Here is a 20,218-nt window from a genome sequence, read left to right on the forward strand (position 1 = left end):
CCAAGTTTCCTAATTCACTTCGCAAAAATAACAAATATTATCCATAATTTGAGGTATGAGATTATACTAGTATCTTATTATTAATTCAATGATTATCTACATTGGTCAATTTGTTCACATTACCTAATAGAATGTTGGTATAATGCTATAAATATAGAGGACAATGTTTTCTATAGAAATATGAATTCAATATCTTCTTCATTTTATTCATTCTAATTTATGAAATATTTCTTCTACAATAGGTAGTTCCTAATACACCCTACAATACTTTACAGTCAAAGCTAATGAATGATGCTTTTATTGTTTTGATTCCTATACATAATAATCATTGCCATTTTGTTAACAAAAATGTGTAGGAGCCATTGATGGGACACATATCAGTGCTTCTACGCCATCTAATAAGACCACCGCATTTAGAGATAAAAGGAGTGACATCACTCAAAACGTGATGTGTACATGCAACTTTGACATGCGGTTTACGTATGTTCATGCAGGATGGGAAGAGAGTGCAAATGATTCAAGAGTTATGCATGACGCAATTAGACAAGTTGGGTATGAGTTCCCTTGGCCGCCTAAAGGTAATTTATTAATCTCTTTCACAATGGTTTAGGACTTGGGAGCATCACTTAAAAATATTCAATAAGAAATTTCTCTAGTTACTTCATTTGACACCCAAAAAAAAAAAAAAACCTTATTTGTTTAGTTTATGAAGATTTGAATGTGTGATAGAAGGCTAATTTGTTATTGCTACTTAATTCATTGTTATAAGTTTGAATGTGTAATTCTATATAATTAACTTATCTCTTTATGCTCAGCTCTCTAAGTAGATGTTTCTATGGGAAGGGATGTGCATTTTGGACCACTAATCAGTGCATTGCTCCTTATGCCAGCCTTTTTTTTAATATGTGTATGCGTGTGTGTGTGTGTGCGTGTGTGTGTGTGTGTGTGTGTGTGTGTTTTTTTTTTTTTTTTTTTTTTTTTTTTTGTGCGCTATATCTCTCTCATTTCAACAAAAATAAATAGGTAAAGTGCAATGGGTGTCTTGGCCATTTTATTTGTTTTGCTCGAAACCAAAAACGAAAAAAAAAAAAAAAAAAAAAAAAAAAAAAAAAAAAAAAAAAAAAAAAAAAAAGAGTAAGAAAATTGCCTAACTAATGGTGAGTTGAATGATAAGCACATGCAAATTGTAAATTGCTATCCATGAAGGCTGCTTTGATGCACTTTTTGCCAATAATGTCCCTCTAGATTGGTTTATCTATAATATCATTAACAACATTTTGAGTCTTAAAATTTACCTTGTTAATATTTGCATCTGTTGGGTCAAAAGAGAGTGCAATGTTGTAGCTCATATTGCTACAAAACACTCCCTAGTCTTCAAAGAGTCTCTTTGCTGTAATAAGGAAAATCTTCCTAGTGTAGCTTACTCTACTTGTATGCAAAGTTTTCAGACTCGAACTGTTCATTGAACCGTAAAAGAGAAAGATTCAAGGTTTTTGAGGTCGAATCGGGGTCGAACCATGATAACGTCATAATTAATTTAATAATTATTTTAAATATAAATAAATGTATAAAATTATTACAAATAGAATATTTTATTAAAATAGTACAAATAAATATAGAGATGCAGCACTTTCTAGCTTAAAATATTACTTTAAAGTTTATCTTAATATATTAAATTAAAAAGTGCAACGTTTAAAAAGTTTAACATTTAAAATTAAATATAAAAATAATTGCAATGTCCACTCATGCATTTAATTTACCATTTCCCCAAACAAACTCTCTTCCCCACGTCAGTCTTCCCCATGCTCATAAAACCATTAGACCCTTGCCCACTAGTACACTACCTCTAGGCCGGCTAGTCTGTTCCTTCTTTCCCTCACAGGTTTCTTTTTTATCTTAATATATTATATTAAAAAGTTTAACATTTAAAATTAAATATAAAAATAATTGCAACGTCCACTCATGCATTTAATTTACCCTTTCTCCAAACAAACTCTCTTCCCCATGTCAGTATTCCCCATCCTCATAAACCATCAGACCCCTACCCACTCCACTAGTACACTACCACTAGGCTGGCTAGTCTTTTCTTTCTTTCCCTTATAGGCTTCTTGTTTTCTTTCTCTCTCGCCCCTCTCTCTTCTAGAACTAATCTGAGCAAACTTTTCTCCCTTTCTTCCAAAACAAATCCGAGCAAAATCTCCCCCAAAACATCAATTTAACAAACAAGATCTACTACTTTTGGCTTCTAGTGAACAAGATAACCCTCTCAACGATGAAAGATTCAAAACTTCTAGCAAGTTTTCAGTGAATATTTTCAAACAAAAAGCCCAAGTCTGACCAAAAAACTCGTGCATGGTCTATAATGTCCATTTTGTTGCATTTTTTTATTTTTTAGGTTTAGATTCAAAGGGAAGTAGAGAACTATGAGAAGCGGTCTACTCACGGTTCTCAGAACTGTGAAGTCCAACCACGGTTCGCACGACTCCCTGTTTTTTTCCCGTAGAGCGGTTCTTGAGGCTAAAAGAACCGCAAAAATGAACGGTTCGAGGTTTTTCTAGTCGGACCGTACGATCCGGACCGAGTTTTAAAACCTTGCCTGTATGAAGGATATTTCTTCATGTTCCTTTCTTTTTGAATGAAATTTGAAGTTTATGAAAAAAAGAAAAAGAAAAGAATGATAAGCAAATGCATTGTTGGACAAATCTAGTCTCAACTTTATATTGATTCTTCGAAGTACCCACTGACTTTTCTTGTTTACTACTATATATTTATTAATTGAGAGATGAATCCAATGGAAAAAGTGGGAGCCATACGTCTCTAGGTGAGATCAAGGATTTAGAAGTGTAATTTTGTTATTATTTATTTTAAAAAAGTCATTGGTTATCTGTAAGTGAGTTTAGGATTGTTATCTATTAGGATTTATCTTATCAAGTACTTGGCGTTATCTTCTTTTCCACTAAACAAAACAAAATTGATATTGCTGGCCATTGACTGTAACTTTATTTTTGGTCCCAATGCAATTATTTTTTGCCACTTTGTAATGATATATTCAAAGTCTTCTAGTGCAGGTTTGTTTCACAACGCATTATTGATTAATCTGCACCAATCAAATATGTCATTCAAAAAGTAAAATTGAGAAAGTAATCACTCTTATTGCAAGTTTGTACTATCTCGTTGATTCAGGGTATGCAATAGGCACTGCATTCCTCCCCCCTCACAAGTCTATACAATACCATGTCGAGGAATATTGAGGTGCAAACAGGCAGGCTACAACCCCACAGGAGTTATTCAATTATAGGCATTCGTCATTGTGAATGGTGATTGAACAACGCTTTGGCGTGTTGAAGGCGAGGTTCTCGATCTTGAATGAAATGTACTCCTTCTCACAATCTAGACAACAACTGATTATGATCGCTTGCTATGCACTGCACAACTTTATACACATGTATAACTGGGCGGATGAAATGTTCCATGTGTGGGAAGGTACAAATATGCATAGCAACAATGCAAGCATAACAGGGGATGCACAAGTAGGCAGTGGAGGCAATGAAGAAGCTTTTAATCCTCAGGCACAACGAACCATTACTAAGTATCGTGATGCGATAACTGTTACTATGTGGGCAAATTACACAGCCAACTGTGGTTGAGGTTTCTAGGAGGATGTATTTGTGGATAAGATGGCCCTGTAAATATTGTTAAAATTATTGCACTTCTAGTTTGTAATATTGGAAGGTGGCATACTTTGTAAGGATGTGGGTCCAACTATTTGATTGTTTTTGTGTTATGGAAGTTAAAACTAAAAGGATGAGAGAAAATATTTGTAAGAGTATGACAAACTCCTTATGAGCAACACTGAAGCCAAGTTTTGATAAGTGAAAGAGTTACCTTTGAATTTGTATTTCTTTGTTTGCATGCATGGGCCACAGTTAAATCATTATAGATCTATAATCATTAACCATATGAGTACCAACTATGAAGACATAATAATCCTACTATAGTTGATCATTGCTACAGACAAGGAAACAATTTTATAAATTCAAATTGTTGAAATCATACCATACATTCTACCATGTTGAAAATGGGTTCGTGTTCATATTTGATTAAGAAGCATGCTGCTGTCCAATAGTTAATGGAAATCTTCTTGGCTGACTTTTTTCTTGTTAATCCCAACTTAATTGATCAATGGCTTAATTATTATTAATAGTATTAGATCTATGTTATTTTTGAATATTTAATAAATTATTCACCATAATGGGTTTCGATAAAGTCAGTTGTTAATGTTTTGTTATTTTTTTTCTTAAACAAAGAATCTACTAGCCGTTAGCATTATTACAAAATACTTTACAATTACGTCTTGAAATGGTAAATGAGTATAACAAAATAAATTGAAATGCTATCCTTATTATTATTATTATTATTATTATTATTATATTTACAGAGTATTTGATCATCTAATCCCTCCTAGCCATTAGCATGATTACAAAGTACTTTGCAATTACATCTTGAAATGGTCCTACAATAATGTGAACTATCATTAATTTGTGATAAAGTTCTTGAATCAGAAAAAAAGAGTTCAACAAAGAGAAATACTGTATGTATAGCGTAAAAGCTTATCCCATAACAACAGGCAAGAGAGTCATGCAAAAAAAAGTGGAAATTCTATAATTCATCCCTATAAACTTTTACTGACATGAATGTACTTTATCCTCATACATATATGTAGCACTAGCAAAATACAAGAGTCAAGATTGTCCAAAAATATTACACAACATCAGCAAAATTGTCCTATGTATCTTTGTCAGCTTCATGAGAAGTCCCTAGTACATAATAAATTAATATGGTTACACATCAAAAACGAAGTGGCCATCATAACAGTTTCCTTTACACTGTTATTATAGTAAGCAGTAGTGCAAGAGCAGTGCATAGCAGGCATCATCCAATGAACATAATCTTTACCATTTTTTTTGTCTCAACAATGGATTGGACCTTGTCATGCATGACCCTTAATTCCTTTCGCAATACACACAGCTCTACTTGTAATTGCTGGAAGTCCTCTGCATATGACAATGGCATCTTCAAGGGAATACACCATTGAAAAAACCTACATTCATCCATTGGGCAACATTGGAAAAGCCTGTATTGGTTCTCATTTTGCTTATCCGAAATCCTCACACTTGCTCTCAAGCCACACAAACAGTTCAAATTTCAAAACTGAAGCTCGTCGTCAATATCAGTATGCATTGCTTTCGACATCTGCAAAAAGAAACCACTAATATCTCAACAATCATATTAAAGACACAATCGCATACAAGGCAAGAATGTTTACAATCGTATATAGTGGTAACCAATAAAAATAGGATTGCACCCTCCTAAAACAGTTTGCTGGTATTCACGAAGCTTCGTTACTTCTTCCAAGGGCACATTGCCAAGTGAAGTAAATTATTACTTCATATTACCAAAAAAATAAAAGGAATTCAAGTCTTGTCAATGAAAACTGAGTACATATTCAGAAATCTATGATATGCACCAGCACATAAGCAGATGGCATTTTTACTAAGCTTAAGAGGTCTAAAACACCATTCTTCAATTGTATAGAAGCGACATCAAGAGTATTTGCTACTGAAGATAGTTGGTAAAAAATGCACAGCAGCAGAGCATTCAAGAGGTATTATCTTCACCAATTAGATATAATCTAACTTCAACATAAAAGTGACAAGCAATAGACAAAATTCGGTGATGAAGACATTACAACCATTGCAATTTGGATAAGTGATAACCAAATACAGAATGCCTTAAGAAGAACTGCTCAACAGTTTGAAGGCATGGTTAAGAGAAGATGGAGATCCTAAAACTAAAATAAGCTCTTTTTCAAGGCATGACAAAATTCCACAATTTGACTCTCCCAAGTATGCTTTCGGCTTGGTATTCAAAGGGCCTCACACTCCCAGGAGTATATTGTATAGAATTCTAAAGAAATCAAACTCTACAGTAAAGACTACATGCCCAATTACTCAATACGACCACTAAACTACGCACTGTTTGGTTCAAACAAAGTGTAAAGTTTGGAATATTCATCCTTTATAGCAACCTAACATATTTTTCTTATTGACACCGAAATTTACCAAAACAGATAAATTTATTACATCATTGCTCGACAATATTATTAATCAGCAATTTAAAAAAAATATTCAGTCTCCTCTACACAACAAAAGAAAGTTAAATCTTAAGATCAATGAATTACAGGAATATTGGAGTTGAGAAAAAAAAAATGAGACGTAGTAGACCTTTTTTATAGTCTTTTTCTCCCCAAGTAATATTGGGGTTGAGAGCTAAAGTCCTATGTGCAAATGAACACTAGAAATGAGAGGCATGAAATGATTAAAAATTTCTATCATTTCGTGCAAACCCTCTCCCTCTTGCTAAATTGTCACAGCTTTTCAATTAAGTGTATGAAGAAGGAACATAACAATCTTTAGACAAAAACCCATTAACAACCAAGGTGAAAGTGAGATTCAAACTTGGATTTGCAACAGGCCCGCGGGTTGTTGATGTTGAAGTGGCACCTTCTTTTGTTGGCTTCAACAGCTAGAAAATCTTAATTCATTGCTAGGTCTTGGAGTGCTGACAGTGGAGATGAGATCCAAAGAACGTGAAGCCCAACAGTGGATCTTCTGCTGCGTCGATGGAGATGAGGACTGCGACGGTGTGGGTTTGGTTTTCTACTCTCAAGGAAGAGAAGGGAAAAAGAAGGAACATTGATGAGAAGAGAAGGGCAACGGTATAATATGGATTTCTTCTCTCTCCCCAAATAAAAAAATTTATTTTGTACAAGGTGTCAGCTTTTTTAAAAATCAAACGCACACATACCAAACACATATTTATGTTTTTCGAACACTGAAACATGTTATTTAAATCATGACACCAAACACATTTTTTGTTTTGTTTTATGAACACTAAAAACAAGTGTTTCACCAACACTTTTTAAACCATAATTTTCACATCATTTTAAATAACGATGTTTGGCATCAACTACCAAACGGGCCCTGAGCTTCACAAAATTTACCTCACCATCTTAACATCATAAAACACCCCATGGGAAAGAAAGCTTACTTGAAGTAAGTACTGCAGTATACAACTAGACACTCTTTCTCTCCCTTCAACTAAACCAAGTTTGCCATCGTTTGCCATATGATTATAATGAAAGAACTCATATCATATTATAGTTTCACTGGTGATGAATATGATGTGTTTGTTATTATTTTGTATCTCATTTATAGATTTCCTAATAGAATAGGAGATGCAATGGTTGTCATCATCTTTCTAAGTTATTTACTGTTGGATTTATCTTATATTGCTCATGCTGACATGCTATTATAAGATGGTTATTTCAGTTATATTAAAATGAATTTTGAGAATATGTTGCAAATCATTTTTCTGCAATTTGGGACTTGGGCTGGTGGGTCTAGGGATTGAGAAAACATTGGCCACTGTTGGTCATTCTCTTGGGCTAACATTAAGTTATGGGCTAGACTCCCAAGCTTATGTTGACATGGGTCCTTAATTTAAAAAAAAAAAAAAAATATATATATATATATATATATATGATGCTATATATTCTGTTGCACTTAAGATTTCATCTCTTTTTACTTTGTTTACTATTTGGATCTAGGGCCTTTAGTTAAATTCAAGCATTTAAAAACATTTTTTTTCCCTCAAATTTACTCTTGGTAATGGCTAATGAATTAATAGCAATTATGCAAGTTAATGATATATAAAATCTTGGTTTGGTATGGCTTTTTTTTTTTTTTTTTCTTCCTTCTTATTTTATTTATTTTCTTCTTTACAGATTTTTAAAACTTCATTGTTTATAATTACTTCGTTGAATTAATATTTTTTTTTATGCAAAAAAGTTATATCAAACCATAAGAGAATATGAAACAATAATTAGATGCAACGAAAAGTTGTTCTCCATTATTACACGCATGGGATGTAATTTGTACCATGTTATAAAAGAAAAACACACTTTTTTTTTCAAGTGCATGTTGTCATAATAGGTTTCAGTTAACTAAACTAATAAAATTCATTTTCGTCAAATAAATTACTTGTGTTTAAATCCTAGCCTGCCACCGTGTACACGTAAATCCAATTAGTATTTTGGCATAATCTCAAAATCATTTGCAGAAATTGGTCATACTTTCAGAACCTAAAGTTTTGCAACTTAAGCTAGTCATCAGTTCACAATCAGTTAAGTTTCGCGTACAGGTCCTAAGAAATTTTATGTATTAAACCCAGTTAAGATCTAGATACTGGATAAGTATACAAAGCTATATTGAAGAAACATAACAATTTATTAGTCACAGATTCTAAATTATGATAGCCTTATTTGTTTGTGTTGGTTTAACATTGAAATTTGAAAGTTGATTATTTTATGATCATATTGGCCCAAAAAATGATGAGTGTACGCATGCAGAACTCTCACTTGGATCTCACACCTTGTACATTCATCCATTAGCTAGTCCTATCTTTATATTGAGAAAAGAAAAAAAAAAAAAGAAAACGATGAGCTGCAATGTCACATTTGTACGCTTGGTCCAAATCTGGACTAAAAATAGTTACATAGAAATATCTAAACAAACTGCTTTACATCCAAAAACAAGGGAAAAAAATAAAGGATTGAATGTTATCTGAGGGAAAAAAGTTACTAAATAAAAAAATTTTAAAAAAAATTATAGAAACATATTACTATTCAATGATGAGAAGCTGAGCTTACAAATTGAGTGTGTATACGTAGCGTTCTGAAACTACTATATGAAATAAAAGGCAAAGATATGTTTGATATTACGCTACTTAGTAGCCAGGGTACAGTGGCGGAGGAGGCGATGAGTACTGGAACCCGGTGCTTGGTGGGAGGATGATCTCTGGTGGTGGTGGTGAAATGACAGGTACAGGAGGAGGAGAAGCAACTGGTGGTGGTGGTGAGTGAACTGGTGGTGGGGGAGAGTGCACTGGGGGTGGTGGAGAATGCACTGGTGGTGGGGGTGAGTGCGCTGGAGGTGGTGGAGAGTGGATTGGTGGTGGAGGAGAGTGTACCGGAGGTGGGGTTGAGTGCACCGGAGGTGGAGGGGAGTGCACGGGTGGTGGGGGTGAGTGCACCGGTGGTGGGGTTGAGTGCACCGGAGGTGGAGGGGAGTGCACGGGTGGTGGGGGTGAGTGCACCGGTGGTGGAGGGGAGTGCACCGGTGGTGGGGTTGAGTGCACCGGAGGTGGAGGGGAGTGCACGGGTGGTGGGGGTGAGTGCACTGGAGGTGGTGGAGAGTGCACCGGTGGTGGGGGTGAGTGCACTGGAGGAGGAGGAGAGTGAACTGGGGGTGGTGGAGAGTGCACAGGAGGTGGAGGAGAGTGGACTGGTGGTGGTGGTGGAGAGTGAACTGGTGGTGGGGGTGAGTGCACTGGAGGAGGAGGAGAGTGGACTGGTGGTGGGGGTGAGTGCACCGGAGGAGGAGGAGGAGAGTGGACTGGTGGTGGTGGTGGAGAGTGAACTGGTGGTGGGGGTGAGTGCACTGGAGGAGGAGGAGAGTGGACTGGTGGTGGTGGAGAATGGACTGGAGGTGGTGGTGGTGGAGAGTGGACTGGAGGTGGAGGTGAGTACACTGGTGGTGGTGGTGGTGGGAGTGAGTGGACTGGTGGGGGAGGTGAGAATACTGGTGGAGGTGGTGGATGGACTGGTGGTGGGGGTGGAGAGTGAACTGGTGGAGGTGGTAATGGTGGTGGTGGTGAGTGGACTGGAGGTGGAGGTGAGTACACTGGTGGTGGTGGTGGGAGTGAGTGGACTGGTGGGGGAGGTGAGAATACTGGTGGAGGTGGTGAATGGACTGGTGGTGGGGGTGGAGAGTGAACTGGTGGAGGTGGTAATGGTGGTGGTGGTGAGTGGACTGGTGGTGGAGGAGACTGAACTGGTGGTGGTGGTGGTGGAGAAGAATACACAGGTGGAGGTGGTGAGTGTACTGGTGGTGGTGGCGGTGGAGGAGACTGAACTGGTGGTGGTGGTGGGGGTGATGGTGATGGTGATGGTGATGGTGGTGGAGGTGGGCGGTTCCTTTCACCAGGTGAATTGTTATATGGATCTGGTCCTGGTGCTGGTGCTGGTACAGGAGATGGTTTTGGAGTTGGAGTTGGAGTAGGAGATGGTTTTGGAGATGGTGTTGGAGATGGAGTTGGGTTAGATTTAGGTGGTGATGGTTTTGGAGAAGGTTGAGAGGAGCCACCACAGTTCTTGCTGCAATCCACAGGTCGAGTCACCACTGGGAAACACATCTTGGTTGACTTTTGCTTAGGCCTTCCTGGCAAACAATTGCTTGTGTCGTTCAACACCACATCTTGCGTCTTTGGAGATGGCACACATGCTTGAGCCTCCCCACTGAAGTAGTTATAAGAGAAGGTAAAGTCCGCTAAGTTAGGCAATTTGCAAACATTATCAGGCACATATCCTGTTAGCTTGTTATTTGAAATGTCCAATTCCTCTACATTCTTTAGCCCTGACAGGCTTTTTGGCAAGGTACCAATGAACCCGTTAGAGCTTGCAGCAAACACGGTCACATTGTTAAGCAATCCAATTTCTGGAGGGAAGCAACCACCGAGATTATTGCCTATGAATAGGATCTCATTCAAGGTGTTTCCCATGTCGCCAATGGAACGTGGAATGCAACCGCTGAATTTGTTGTTTGCGAAGCTCACAACAGAAACCTTGGATTTGCCTAGTGTGTTGGGGATGGTGGATTTGAACCGATTGTTGTTTAAGAACAACGCATCCAAATCCTTCTCAAAGAGTTCTGGAGGCAATTTCCCTTCGAAGTCATTGAACCTGAGATCAAGATACTTGAGCTCTGGCCATGTGAGGACGACGTTAGGGAATTTGCCAACAAAGCGGTTGTTGCTAGCATCAAACTCAAACATAAGTGTAAGCCTTGACAAACTCTCTGGGATAATTCCACAAAACCTGTTAGAGTTAATGTGGAATAGTGCAAGATCGGTCAAGAGTCCCAACTCAACTGGAAGGTATCCGGCAATGTCAGCGTGGTTAAGATCAACACCAGCAACAACGCTCAATTTGGGGTCATCAAGGGCTGGAGCACAAAAGACTCCGTTATATGCACAAACATCAGCACCAGCCCAATTGCCGGTTGTGTTAAGTGGGTCAGAGTAGATGGCCTTTTTCAATGCCTGAAGCGCGATGTAAGCTTTTCGGAGCCTTTCATTGGCAAAGGTCAAGACAACGTCGACCTCGTATTCAAAGTCATGGGGAAGATCACCATTTTCTGGGAGAGACAAGAGCTGGCGGTGAGCAATGAGGGAAGCTTCAGCATCAGACAAAGCAAGAGAGAAGGTTGAAAAAGAAGAGAAGAGAAGGGAGAGGAATAGGAAGCAGCCTAAGGCCTGCTTTATTTGAGGTTTAGCCATTGCTGACCACCTTGGTTGGCCCAAGGCTGCTTATAGTAGGCAGGGGAGGTAAAGAGGGGAAGGGTGTTATATGGAGGGTGAGGAGAGTTGTGGATGGAAAGGTATTGCGAGGTTGTGAATAACAGGTCTCCAGCTTTAGCACCGTGAAATGTGGTTGCTCTTTCAGAAACCCACAAAATTCGGAGCTTCCTCTAATTTGTTAGTACAAATATAGAAACTTTGTTTTGCTTGGATTGTATATGGTGTACATGCGTGTATAAAACAAGAAAACCATGGCTAAAAATTGACAATTGACCAAGTCATCTTTAATTGAATGGTTGCCAAATTAACTTTCCAAAACCAGGACTTCAATGTTTGGTAACAATGTCATCTGGTACTAGGTGATCTGTTATAGCCGTTCCTATAACAATGGGTTCTGGAACGAAAAAATCTATACCTAGTAAGATCTGGGAACGGAAACGTTAGACAACAGGCCTGAAATATCCGTAGGAGTAGATGAGAGAACTGTAAAGCAGCTAACACTTGGTATTGATCTTCTATCAAAGTAATGCGAACAAATCTGGGAAGCATTTCTCTCTGGATCCTAACAAGGAATTGACTTTCGAGTGTGGGCATCTTGTTGGTGAATTGGAGCATACTAATACTCTTGCAACTGATGGAAATCAAAGTTAGCTTAAGAGATCCCATTGCACTTCTTCTTTTGTAGTCCAAAGTGATACAGAAAGGGCATTTACAGGAGAGCATGGGGGGACCATTTTTTGAGAGGTCTACAGCACCAAGTTTGGCGGCAGGCATAGTGAAGAGTGCCACAGATGTGGTGTTTCACAGTGAAGGATGGCAAGTTCAGAAGCTCAGGTGCCGGGTGAGCATTTTTGTTTTGCTGTAAATTTCATGAGATTTACAAATCTGTAATATGAACTGCTTGTAGAATCATTAGGAAATGGAGGTTATATATTAGAACATTTCTTGGCTTTGCTAGGTAGGATTTGTCACCATAAATGCTCGCTCTGATTCTAACTCGATTCTTGCATTACATACTTACGCCTCAGCGGGTTATGGGAGCATACTTTGAGAAACTTGGATCAAAATCTGTTGCAGTTTAATAAATAGCAGTGACAGATACAGAAAATAGGACTTGGTTCGTGAAAATAATTTTTTGTACTCAGCCTTGTCAGAAATTCACGCCTGCTTAGTACTTACTATGTTATATTGTTATGCATGTTCAAACTGCTTACTTTTTAATTTTAGAGAAAGTGGAGTTTCACCATCCAAGTCTGGATTTTCTTTTGGGTTTTTTTATTCATTTTATTTACTTTTTTTTTACTGCTGATACAGGAATTTTGAGCAATTACATCGGCATCTTAAAGACGTTGTATACAATACATTTTCCTCCTGAAGGACATTCTCATCAAGTACGAAGGATGATTTTGGTCAACAGGGACGCGTTCAGCTTGATAAATATCTGCAAGTATTAGTTATCCCCTGCTGCATTGATTTTGTATGACTTCTCTTTTTTACTTGTTTCCAAGGCTGGCCTTCCACTAGGCCAATTAGGCCATTGCTTAAGCCCCCAAGTGAAAGGGGGCTCCAAACTTTTGGAAAAAAAGAGGTACTAGAAAAAAAAATCTTATTTAAGATCAACAATGTTTTAAAAAAGATTAAGTGGATTAGCTATATTATTTTAAAAAAAAATGTTACCAGAACTTGAATACAAAAATTTAATTAGTCAATTTGCACATCAAAAGGTGAGAAAAATAGATTTTAAATTAAATAGATTATAATATAAAAATATTCATTAATTTAATTAATACATAAATATAAAAAGACACCATTCTAATTGTTGCCTTAGCCCCAAATGTCTGGGGCGGCCCTACTTGTTCTTGTTGCTCTAGTTTTGCTATCTTTCCAGGAGTTTTTGTCTATGAAGCACGGGTGCGTTTCAGGACTCGGGTGCAGGTGCAGCAGGACTCGGCGATTAAAAAATTATTAAAAATATTTTTACAATATATGTTTAATATATTGCTAAGCATACTTTTTCACATTATATAAACAAATACCAAATTTAAGAGCAATAGTAGATAATAACTAAAACATGATGTTCATAAATTAAATATAATCCACAAGATTGAAACTAAAACATTCCATGATGTTTGGAAATTAGAATACAACTCATAAATTTGAAACTAAAACAAAATAAAAGATAATCAACAAGACAATCGCACACAGCACTTATAGAGAGCTCAGAACACAAAGAAGAGAGATGAGGGACGCAGCACACAGAAAAGGGAGATGAGGGACGGAGTGAGAGAAGGTATTTGGGAGTTTTGGACGAAGTGTGAGGGTCTGAGAGGGTCTGGGTATTTAGGTTAAGTCAAATGGTGCGTTTTGCATCTTTTTTTTTTTTTTTTTTTTTTGAATTTCGGCCTGACTCGGCCGTTTCGGCGGTTTCGGCCGATACAGGCCGATACGGACCAATTCGGCCCGATTTCAGCCACATCGGCGCCGATTTCAGCCGCGTCGGCCCGTGTCGGCCCGATTTGGGAACAGCCATGTGGCACGACGCGGCACGGATGCGCGGTCTGCGGCGTCCCTCCCGCGTCGCCGCGTCCCGCCGTGTCGGACGCGGGTACGCTGGGTTCGGAGCCGCGTCCATGCATCCCAGGTTTTTGTCAATAGCTAAAGTTGCTGAACAACATGAAGTGTTGGATTTTTGAGTGCCTCTAAGGTCTGCATGAAATTTATTATTCCTAATTTGGCTGAACATCCTATTGTTTATTTTCTTCAATTACTTTATATTTTCTATGAATCTGAACGTTTAAAAGCCCTTTCTTTGGTTGAAGAATTACTCTTTCGGAAAATCTTCCTTGATGATGAGAACGCTGGCAGGAATGTATTTTTTCTTGGTTTTGGTATCATCCCAGCTATTTCTGCATTTAGGGCGTCTGTAACCATTCATATATGTGGCGTCCTACAAGTTAGTCTGCTGATGTTCAATATCTTTTAGATTTCTGATTTTCTTGTTAGTTTGTTGTTCAAGTTCATTAGGTGCTGCAATATGAGTCACTGTCGTCAATAAAATATATATTTATAGGGGTTGTATAGCTAATCATGTAATTACCAATTAGGAACCCGGAGTCTCTGTCACAGTTTTAATTTTTTTGGAAATTGTTGGCTGGCGCGGTTCTTTATTGATCTTTTCTAGATTTGATACTTATTCCTAAAGATATCTTTCATCTCTCTCCCAAGAAAAGTGTTTTTTTAGAGTACCTCTAGAGAAACACAAAGGAGAGAAAAAGAGGAAAGAAATTTTAATACAAAGACATATCACAATTCTAATAAAAAATTATAGTAACTTTTAAGAGAGGATTGAGCAATTTATATTACACATAACACATTCTCTTAAGCAACGTAGGACAATTACCCATTTTTATTTATTAAAAATAAATATACATATACATACACATATATATACACACAAGAGAGAAGAGAGTTCTAACACAAAGACACACTACAACTCCACTTAAAAATCATGGTAACTTTTAAAGGAGGATAGATCAATTGAACTCAAGGCAAAACTTCCTTTCATGAGCATGGCAGATGGAATATATTTTTGGTGTTGACAACGTTGGTTTTTGATCCTTTTTGTAGTGGTGATGTAACATAATTTACTACTATGGAAAAAAAAAAATTGTACATTAAAATTTGTTTAGATACAACTTATTTTACTGAAAATTGAAAATATTATTATAAAATCATTTTTAAATATGTGAATAATAGTGAAACTGTCAACAATAAATTTTATCTCTTGCACAATGAATGCACATGTGCATGAACATTGCAGATTTCTGTTCATACACACTTGAAAAAAAAAAAAAAACAAAACAAACAAAACAATGCAAACGCTGAACTTAAAACGCGGATCCAAATGCGCGCTAACAATTGGTTTAATTCTGTGTGCCAGGCTGCCAGCACTAATTTGAAGAAATTTAAACGGTTCTCCAGCTGCGTAACCGGTTCTTTCTTTTTTTTTCTTTTTTTTTTTATTATAAATATTCTAAGATGAGAGAGCAACATAATTTTCCCAAGAAAAATCATTAATAAACTGTGATTTTCAGTACAGTAAAACATTGAGGATTGAAGATGCAACTCAAATCAAGCTATTAGCCATTCCTAATTTATATCATAGTTACAAAGTATCAATTATCAAACATTATTTTGAAATATACTCAACTTGATTTTAATGGTAGGAGATAAGGTTCACTACTTGAAGCAATTTTACAAGAAACTCCTACGGTTACAAATCTCAAAGCCTCGACACAACCTGTCTGAAAATCTTTCATCTATCACCACCACATCCGTAATGTATATATACAGCTAACCACTGGACTCAAACTCGCTCAACCCTTCCACACAGCACAAAGCTCACAATAATCAGTCAGTTTCGTGGTCAGGGGCAGGGGAGTACCATGCAGGGAACCTCCCCTTGGTTCTAAGCATCCGGGTGTATGGCGAATCAGGCATTCTAGCTTGCTCTTCTTCCTCAAGCTCTTCTGTTGATTTCGGCAATCCATCCGGTATTGGACACAGTTTCTCTCCTTCCTCAATGTTTGATGGCTTGGCCATATTGAACTCATTAGTCTTTCCTTTGAACATTGCAGCAATGCTGTGTAAGACTCCAATTAAGGACTTTAAGCCCCCTGCTTGAAGAATTAGCTTCTCCACATCTTTCTTTGGTGACTGCCTCTGAAGAACAATACCATAAAGAAAAAAAATGATCAGCTTGTACTGATTATCAATCTTGAATTAAGTATATGTAGCTCAATGAGGCTGAATTTTTATGTCTTCATTTTCTTTTTTGGGAAACAAATCCGGATTTTATGAGATACTCTTGAGAAGAATACACCTTATGAAGACTCCAAGTGAAGCTTAATATAACATATTGAGACACCACCAAGTTATCTAAAGGCTTAACCCTAAGAATTTGAATTCAATTACGTTATAGCTCTTCATTTTTCCTCCACATGGGACTTCAACTCGCACGTGCATACCAACAGACACATGGAGGTGATTTGTTTTTCGTTTCCCTCCATATTCTCAGCAACCAAACACATTCAGAATCAGGCAGTTACAGAAACTGAATCCCATGTCCCATTTGACTGCCAAGAAATGTAGGCAAACAAAAAGAAACATACTATATCTATACTCAACAATTTTTTTTTTTTTAAATACGAAAACTAAAAATTCTAAATTACTGAAAACTAAAGCAATATATAGCACAAGACTCAGTATATTCTCTGCTCTTTTACTCTGTTTTCTTAACATCAATTTGATTAATTTTAGATTCTTTGAACTACCTTCTAGCCAGTAAAACAAACTCATTCATCCCTGATGGGCTAAGCAATTTATGCTCATGCCCAGAAGCCTTAAAAGATGCAAATATAGACTTATAAATTATAATAATAACAATAAATTTATATATATATATATATAAAATAAATAAATAACTTACTTCAAGTTCTTTGAGTTCAAAATAACCTCTCCAACAGCTATAAGAATCATCTCCTTCTAGCGTAGAACAATAATCTGAAACAACAAACAAAACCATACAAAAAGATCACCAAAACCACCAACACACCAAAAAAAAAGCAAACAAACCCACCAAACTCACAAAGATCTCACATGGGTCAATTAAAAAAAAACACAAACATTAGCTCACACATACAAAAAAAGCAAAATAATGTTAATTAATACCAGCGAGCTCGTTTTCTGACTTTTCGATCAAAGGTGGGTCTTTGAGGATCCTTTCGAACTTGGGTCGGCTAAAAGGCTCAAGCTTTGGAATAAAAGCATCGCTTCTTGAAGAGCAAGAGGTTACAGTAGTAGTATAGGCAAATCTTACAGAGGAAGAAGAAGAAGAAGAAGAAGATGAACGTATAACATCTTTGGCTTCGAGGAGAAGAGGAGAATAGCAAGAAGAACGGATCAGGGATGACCTTATCATCGTGTCCAAACACACACCAATGCTAGTATCAGAGAGTTTCAGATTGGATTTGAGATAATTTATGAGCGAAGATACAGTTTTTACCTTTTATACCAAAAGATTCAATGGCTGAATTGGAGAGAGAGAGAGAGAGAGAGAGACAGAGTGGATAAGGATTAAGATATTTTTTTTATTGTTTGGGAATTTTAAGATATTTATTTTTTAACGTTTGTGTGATTTGGGTGGTGTTATTGTTACCATGGATTGTGAGTTTAGGAAAGGACAGACGGATCATGGTTGTTTGGAGGATCTATAGATAAATCTGGAGCGTTGGTTTTGGATCCGATATACGCGGCGGTGTGTTAGAGTCGGTGAGCTAGGTGGATAAGGATCAGATTAGTGTGTCTTTTATTTTATTTTATTTTATTTATTTAATATTTGAATTCTGGAGCGCCCATCGTTTTCCAATTTCTTTTATGCTAATGGTATAGACTATAGAGTCTACCAACTTTTTTTTTATTTATCTTTCTTCTTCTTTTTGAAATTCATGTCTACAAAAGTAATTATCGTGTTGTCTCGAAGCATTGCTCCCTTCTCTCCCATGTGAAGTGGGCTCCACAAGTGGGACCTACTATGAGAGGGAGTAATGCTCCCTACTATCCGATTAATTTTCCTACAAAGTTTTTTCCATGAAAACAAGACGTTGATATATTTTCTCCCCTAAGAAAGCGATAGGCATGAATTGTGTGAGGGTTTCTAAGTCCTAAACAATCCTAGTACAACAAGCTTATTCATAAATAGAAGGTTAATAAATGGCCTCACTAAGAGAAACCCCAAATTTAGCATGAAGTCAGAGATATAGGAAACATCGTGGGTTGGTAATTCATGGTTTTCTGTTGGTCAGAGGAAATATAGGTAACAACATAGGTTGGTAATTGAAACAGAATAAGGGATGTTAAAATAGGGTCGTCTCAACCTACTAAAGTGAATTCGGCAATCGCCTAAGTTCTCCAAAAAAAAATAAGGCCCTAAATTTTAACCAATAGAACATTAAGAAATTAGTCAACAAATAAAAAATAAAATTTTTATCAGATAAAAAACAACAACAACATCAATAATAATAATAATAGTAATAAAATGCTAAAATTATTACAAATTTTACTGTATGAAGTATAAAAACTAATGTAATAATGAATGAAATTGGTGTATTTCAACCAACATAAATGCATAATTTTGGCACACATTTACAATTTAGCCTCTATAGTAATTAATGGATATCACTGCGCCTATTAGCACTTAGCTATTCCGTGGTGAGTTTTAGTTAGCTCAATCGGTAAAGTTTCTGATCGTTGATTAAGAGATCTATGGTTCAATCCCCATCTATACCCAAAATTGATTGTTATCTTGGTTTGATGATAAAAAGCGTATGATGATTAAAAAAAAAAAAAAAAAAAAACTATCACTAAGAGCGAACGCCATTGTTTGAAACTCTCTAAAAAAAATTAAAAAAAAAAAAAAGGCTATTACATGGGTTGATATATATATATATATAATATTTTATTTAATTTGGCTTTTATATGTGTTATATCACTTTTCCTTTCTTTTTTTCCATTTTTACATTAATCCAAGATTTTTTATATGTTAATGTAGGGACACGTTCCGCAACGAACAGTAGTAGAGTTGGGTTCGCACGTGAATGGGCCCACACAATATCATTTGTAGAGAGTGGGTTCGAAAGGCTAGGCCTCGGTTACCCAGCGGTGGGTTTTTGTGGTGCTCATATGTGATTGAGGTGTCTTCACCCTTGGAGTCTTTCTCCTGGAGGTGGACTGGGAGGCCCTTCCTTTTTGGCCAGTCTTCCCAGCCCCCTCTCCAGATTACTTATTTTTTCTTTTATACTAGCCTGCGTTCACTTTCCTTCGTCCACGTGTAGGGTCGACCTTTCCAAGACTGATACTTGTCCCGTCAGTCCAAGACCAAAATTGTTGGGAGTGGTTGATAAAACTAAAGAATACGGCTCTGTTAGGTGCAGAGCTATGTATGGGGAAGGTAGTCAGGGCAGCCTTTCCTAGATATTTTAGATTTTCTTTCAAGTTTGTCCCTATACCGTTTTTGCCCCTCTTCTTGGTGGAGCTTTGGGTTAGCCGAGGACTGCACTGTCCTCGGCTGCTTCTCCGGGCCAATTGGTGCTTTACGTTATTGAGTTTGGACTATAACCTTCTTCGGCTTGGGCCTTAAGGCTCCCCATGAATAAGTGGGCCTGGCCCATAAATTGTTGGGCCCCACAATAGCCCCTCAAAACCCTGCTGTCCGACTTCCTGGTTGGATAGGGGGGTTTTGGTAATACCGAGCCTTTATTATGGCTCATTTAATTTGGCCCTTGACTGACGCTGGCGACTCTTCACCTGCCCAGGGAGTGTACCGGTCTACAAGATGTTCCCCTTAATTTGCGCACGATGCGTTTATGCCGTTTGGTTATCCGAAGCGCGTCTTTAATATCTTCCCTTTACGAGACCTCCCAAATTCAACGGTTTTTGATGGCGTGGGGGAATGAAACGGGCGTATTCTTGTTTGCAGATTTCCTTGGAGATCTGAACACATTAAGTACCCTCTTCTTCGTCCCCTATATAAAGACAAGAAACAAGAGTTGTTTCTCCCACAGATTAATCCCTTTAATCCCCCCAAAATTTGAAACCCTCAGATTCCTTCCGGAGTTTACTTTTATTCTCTGGTTATTCCTTAACCTGAAATACACTCACCATAGTAATAAGCAATGAAAAA

The 20,218-nt window shown here is 37.2% G+C and overlaps 2 protein-coding genes across 2 annotated transcripts; both read right to left on the bottom strand.

Annotated features, from left to right (window-relative positions):
- Positions 1 to 8,718: 8,718 nt before the first annotated feature.
- LOC126706078 (pollen-specific leucine-rich repeat extensin-like protein 3) lies at positions 8,719 to 11,555 on the bottom strand. The gene has a single exon (XM_050405343.1). The coding sequence runs from the start codon at positions 11,455 to 11,457 to the stop codon at positions 8,848 to 8,850; it is 2,610 nt and encodes an 869-aa protein (XP_050261300.1). The 5' UTR covers positions 11,458 to 11,555; the 3' UTR covers positions 8,719 to 8,847.
- A 4,043-nt stretch (positions 11,556 to 15,598) lies between these two features.
- Positions 15,599 to 17,558, bottom strand: LOC126706080 (CCG-binding protein 1). The gene is made up of 3 exons (XM_050405345.1): positions 17,209 to 17,558; positions 16,967 to 17,040; positions 15,599 to 16,200 (listed from the first exon to the last, which is right to left on the bottom strand). The coding sequence occupies exons 1-3, from the start codon at positions 17,456 to 17,458 to the stop codon at positions 15,889 to 15,891; spliced, it is 636 nt and encodes a 211-aa protein (XP_050261302.1). The 5' UTR covers positions 17,459 to 17,558; the 3' UTR covers positions 15,599 to 15,888.
- Positions 17,559 to 20,218: the final 2,660 nt, after the last annotated feature.

This window comes from Quercus robur, chromosome 11, assembly GCF_932294415.1.
Source record: "Quercus robur chromosome 11, dhQueRobu3.1, whole genome shotgun sequence".
In the NCBI taxonomy this organism is placed as follows: domain Eukaryota; kingdom Viridiplantae; phylum Streptophyta; class Magnoliopsida; order Fagales; family Fagaceae; genus Quercus; species Quercus robur.